Source organism: Carlito syrichta, unplaced genomic scaffold (genome assembly GCF_000164805.1).
Source record: "Carlito syrichta isolate Samal-C Ts95f unplaced genomic scaffold, Tarsius_syrichta-2.0.1 Scaffold123311, whole genome shotgun sequence".
Classification (NCBI taxonomy): Eukaryota; Metazoa; Chordata; class Mammalia; order Primates; family Tarsiidae; genus Carlito; species Carlito syrichta.
Window position 1 is genome coordinate 87445 of NW_007067407.1, and position 2679 is coordinate 90123.

Here is a 2679-nt window from a genome sequence, read left to right on the forward strand (position 1 = left end):
CTGGGGACGCCCATGGAGCCCACAACTCCCAAGGTGCCAGCCTCACCTGTGGAAAGGTGAGTAGGATGCAGGTAGGGAAGGAAGGAGGCAGATCGGAGGCGCTGGTTCCTCAGACTGCCTACTGTTTCTCATCCACACCCCAGGAGGAAAGGGGAGAGACGGGAGAAACAGAGGAAGCCCTGCGGTAGCAGCTGGAAGACGTTCTTTGCGTTGGGCCGGGGCCCCAGTGCACCCCGAAAAAAGCCCCTGCCCTGGCTGGGGGGCACCCGTGCACCACCACAGCCTTCAGGTCAGAGACCGAGCTGTCGCCTGTGGGTGGAAGATGGTCTGTGCGCTGTGTCCTACTTCACCGACCTCTCCCTGCAGGCAGCCGCCCCGACACGGTCACGCTGAGATCTGCCAAGAGCGAGGAGTCGCTCTCATCGCAGGCCAGCGGAGCTGGTGAGCACAGGGCGGGCCCTACCTGTGCCCAGGTGGAGCCAGGAGGAAATGGGGTCCTGGTGTGGCCTCCAGATGTTACGCTTCAAGTGTGGGGGTCCTGGAGCCTTAATCTTTTAAGCTGGACTTTAGGCGTAGTGAGTTGGATGAAGTATCACCTTGGGCTCGCTGCACGCTGCACTCGTTGGTCTTTGCAGGGCCCTTTAAGGCAGTCTCATTTATTTTTTCTTTTGAACTCCTGACCTCAGGTGATTCTCCCACCTCAGCCTCCCAAAGTGCCGGGAGTACAGATGTGAGCTACCATGCCTGGCCTATTTTTCCTTTTGAAAAAAAAATTTAAATAGTATGAATACCACCCACCCATTAACCCACTAGCCAGAACTAGAAGAGCCCCAATACTTACCTGTGAGTTCCTCCCTCTCCCATCTGCTGCCTCCCAACCAGAGGCAGCTTCTAAATTTCATGGTCATTATTCCCTGACTTTTAAGGTATTATCATATCGGGTGTGTGTGTGTGTAACATACATATTGCTCATTTCTGGTCATCTCTGAAACTTTTCCTTTTTTGAGTTGGAGTCTCCCGCTGTCACCCAGGCACAATCCTCCTGCCTCAGCTCCTAAAGTGAGCCACCACTCCCAGCTGTTGAAACTATTTAGAGGGTGTCATAGGGGTACAATACTGTATGTGGAACTTGACTTTCGCACTCACCACCAATTACAGGCTACCATCCACGCTGCTGAGTGCAGCTCAGGCTTATGCCTCTCCACTGCTCCTTTGTATTCTGCGTGGGGATGTCACATCATGAGTTGCTCATCCAGCCTACTGCTGATGGATTTGGGGGCACTGATGTGCAATCCCCGCCATAATCGCATCCTGGGAGGTTGCTCTGCCACATACTCAGCAGCAGAGAGAGTGTGCAACTGTACAGGACAAGGCCCAGTTGTCTTCCCAAAGCGGTTGTCCCATCTGCAGTCTCAGCAGCCGTGTGTGAGGCTCAGTTAGTCTCATGCTCACTGCCTGTGCGGTTACCAGACTCCGTCGTGGCGTGGTCAGACCCCACCCTCGCTTTGGGTCTGGGAGGGTTCTCTTCATGGTCCTCCCCATCACCCATGAATCTGAACAGCTCCTTCTGGATTCACAGCCATCGTGTCCCTCTCCAGGGAAATGCCTCTCTCTACATTATTTCTACATTATTTCCATCCAGTTTTATGTTGAGCTGTGTGCCCTGTTCTCACTGACATATAAGTATGTTCTACTGACTCTTGGCCTCTAACTGCACTTCACCTCCACCGTTCTAGGCCTCCAGCGGCTGCATAGGCTCCGGCGACCCCACTCCAGCAGCGATGCTTTCCCTGTGGGTCCAGCACCTGCTGGCTCCTGTGAGAGCCTATCCTCCTCCTCCTCTTCCTCCTCCTCTTCCTCCTCGTCCTCTTCGTCCTCCGAGTCCTCAGCAGCTGGGCTGGGACCCCTCTCCGGATCCCCCTCGCACCGCACCTCAGCCTGGCTCGACGATGGCGATGAGCTGGACTTTAGCCCGCCCCGCTGCCTCGAGGGACTCCGGGGCCTTGACTTTGATCCTCTTACCTTTCGCTGCAGCAGCCCTACCCCGGGGGACCCTGCGCCTCCTGCCAGCCCGGCACCCCCAGCCCCTGCCTCTGCCTTCCCACCCAGGGCAACTCCCCAGGCCCTCTCACCTCATGGGCCCCCCAGCCCTGCTTCGCCCTCTGTCCTGGACATCTCGGAGCCCCTAGCGGTATCGGTGCCACCTGCTGTGCTAGAACTGCTGGGGGCTGGGGGAACGCCTGCCTCCCCCACCCGAACACCAGCTCTCAGCCCCGGCCCGGGCCCACGTCCCCATCTCACGCCCCTGCTGCTGCGTGGAGCTGAGGCCCAGCTGAGCGACCCCTGCCAACAGGAGATCAGCAGCAAGCTGGCGCTGCCGGGTCCCCGGGGAGCTCAGGGCCAGCAAGGTGAGTCCTGCTCAGCCCACCCTCCCTTCTCCAGACCCTCAAGCCCAGGCCCCGCTCGGCTGACCCGCCTTCCGTTCCTTCCTGTGTAGGTCCTGGTACGGATTCGCCACTGCTGGCCCCACCCCTGTCCCTCCTGCGTCCTGGAGGTGCCCCTCCCCCACCCCCCAAGAACCCAGCGCGCCTCATGGCCCTGGCCCTGGCTGAGCGGGCTCAGCAGGTGGCCGAGCGGCAGAGCCAGCGGGAGCACGGGGACACCCCACCAGCTTCCCGC

At 59.2% G+C, this 2679-nt stretch overlaps 1 protein-coding gene across 1 annotated transcript in view; it reads left to right on the forward strand.

Annotated features, from left to right (window-relative positions):
- ARHGAP33 (Rho GTPase activating protein 33) overlaps nt 1-2679 on the forward strand; it is a 10974-nt gene that overhangs the window by 7211 nt on the left and 1084 nt on the right. Inside the window, exons 18-22 of the mRNA XM_021707644.1 lie at nt 1-56; nt 144-289; nt 367-441; nt 1737-2408; nt 2498-2677. Of these exons, the coding sequence (XP_021563319.1) occupies nt 1-56; nt 144-289; nt 367-441; nt 1737-2408; nt 2498-2677 (1129 nt within the window). The remainder of the gene's footprint in view (nt 57-143; nt 290-366; nt 442-1736; nt 2409-2497; nt 2678-2679) is intronic.